This window comes from Drosophila busckii, unplaced genomic scaffold, assembly GCF_011750605.1.
Source record: "Drosophila busckii strain San Diego stock center, stock number 13000-0081.31 unplaced genomic scaffold, ASM1175060v1 chrUn_07, whole genome shotgun sequence".
Lineage (NCBI taxonomy): Eukaryota > Metazoa > Arthropoda > Insecta > Diptera > Drosophilidae > Drosophila > Drosophila busckii.
The window spans coordinates 913343-915400 of NW_022872723.1; the positions used below are offsets into that span (position 1 = coordinate 913343).

Consider the following 2058-nt stretch of genomic DNA (forward strand, 5'->3'; position numbering starts at 1 on the left):
CATTAGCAATTTTTAATGCAGCAAGCGAACATGATGACAAAAACTATATGCTTTGCGAAAGGGTAAATAAGTAACAACATCTTGAACAGTTAATGCAATGAATGAGAGTGCACGACTAAGAGAGTACGTTAGATGAGAACGTTATTTATTTTAATGTGTGAGCGCAATTACAAAAAATGCAACAACAAACACACACTATTACAAGCACCGTTCTAAAAATAGAAAAAGCACACAGAGAGAGTAAGCAAATGAGAGCGTATACAAGAGACGCTCAAGCCAACACATGCGACGACGATTGCGGCTAGAATTGTGACTTTTATTATGCAATTGAAACAACTCAACAATAAAATACTTTTACCAATCTTAATATGCACTCTTTCACCGTGAATATCACTATTAATATGCTAGTTTAAATAAACTAAAACATACAGATCAATTAATTATAAGTATCAGAGATAACAAAAAACAGCTGTGGCGCCTATAAACGATTTAATCGCACTGAGCATATTTCTATAGAGTTCAACAGCGATGAGTCTCACATGCCAGGGTCTTTCTGCATGAAGGTAGTGCAACAGGGCTCAGATAGCTTAAATTTAAATGCACATGGAATAAGATTTGTCTGTTTTCTAGGGGATGGTCGTTGGCGTCAGGTGATACGACGTTGTGCGTCCGTTTCAGATACGGGCGTAACTGGTGTCTGCAACTGGGGCGTCTAAGAGAATGGCGTGTATTGGGAAGAGTGCTATTGCTCCAGTGATGCTTGCAATGCCGGCAGCATACGCGGCGTCCACAAATCGTTGCAATTGCTATTGGGAGTTGTTCTCATAGCAGGCGCGTCTGCAATTATACGCAAGTTGACAGCTAAAAGTCAATAGCCATAAAAAGCAATTTCGACAAAGTGCCTTAGCTCTGCTAACAGTAGATCGAAGCTCATACATATAATATTAGTTTTGTAACTTGTCCATATGCCGTCCAAATTTTTTATGTAATTTTAAGCTACAAGAATCTCGCAAACTGTAACACATTGCGTCCATTTACCGTATGCACTTTGTATGTAATTTTAAGCTAAACGGTTTAGACCGAATGTCGCAACATTTATTGTGCGTTTTAAAAAACGAAATACATATAGTTAGTAACTTGGCGTATACATTTAAATTAATCACATTCATGTTGCTCGTTTGCTGTTGTCGCCAATGTTTTGAAACCTTCATCATCCCAGCCAGCGCTAGGATCTTTAGCAACGGCCGAGTATATAATAGTTGAGCCATCCTCAAAGGTTTTCATAGCCATATACGATCTGCCTTCTTCCAGCCAAACTTGCATCTCGTTCTCAGTCTCGTTAAGCATAGATTTGTTTGCATTTTGACTGCAATTCCCATACTGAAAAATTAATATTTAAACGGGATTAAGATATCCAACTCTTTATTTACCCATTTATCATAGACACAAGGCTGATGGGTCTGCGTCCAGCGCAGTACTTTAAGATAAAATCTTAAAAACTTGCGCACATTTTGCTTAACTTCAAGCGAGTCGGTCGCATTAAACTTCTCCAATTCGCTCAGCGTGCTAGTACATGTCATACGATCATTGGGGCGTCGTAGAGTATTGCACATGGCTCGTGCCATGCGCATTAGACATTGAAAGTCTTCATCTAGCAATTCACTCAATGATACTGTATTGTCATGGGAATTGTCGCGAAACTCTTTATTCTCCTCTCGGGCTGGAGTTCGTGATCTTGAGCGAGGGCAACACATGCTAAATAATTTGGGTACTCATAAAAACAAGTTATAGGTAGACAAACAAAAAAAAAGGGAACTTTGGATATATGTCTGCTTAGTATAAAGATTATTACTTTTAATGAGAGCTAATGCTATGATATGCTTGATATAGAATATCATATGAATAAATAAAGGCAAAACTTAATATATATTTCTAATCCTTTATATTATTTAAATATTTATTATTTTGCAATTTTGATTTTGTATAATGTGTACGATAATTTAGCATTAACTTAATTTTGAATTCAATTTATTATATATTAATATATTAAGTTGTTTT

The 2058-nt window shown here is 36.6% G+C and overlaps 1 protein-coding gene across 2 annotated transcripts; it reads right to left on the reverse strand.

Annotated features, from left to right (window-relative positions):
• Positions 1 to 1049: 1049 nt before the first annotated feature.
• On the reverse strand, positions 1050 to 1849 carry LOC108603560 (CG17217). 2 transcript variants are annotated; one of them, XM_017992489.2, is made up of 2 exons: positions 1431 to 1849; positions 1050 to 1366 (listed from the first exon to the last, which is right to left on the reverse strand). In XM_017992489.2, exons 1-2 carry the CDS (start codon positions 1752 to 1754, stop codon positions 1340 to 1342), a joined length of 351 nt encoding a protein of 116 aa, XP_017847978.2. In that variant the 5' UTR covers positions 1755 to 1849; the 3' UTR covers positions 1050 to 1339. The 2 variants fall into 2 exon arrangements, with proteins under 2 accessions (XP_017847978.2, XP_017847970.1); XM_017992481.2 differs by having other exon boundaries at positions 1052 to 1380; positions 1431 to 1845.
• Positions 1850 to 2058: the final 209 nt, after the last annotated feature.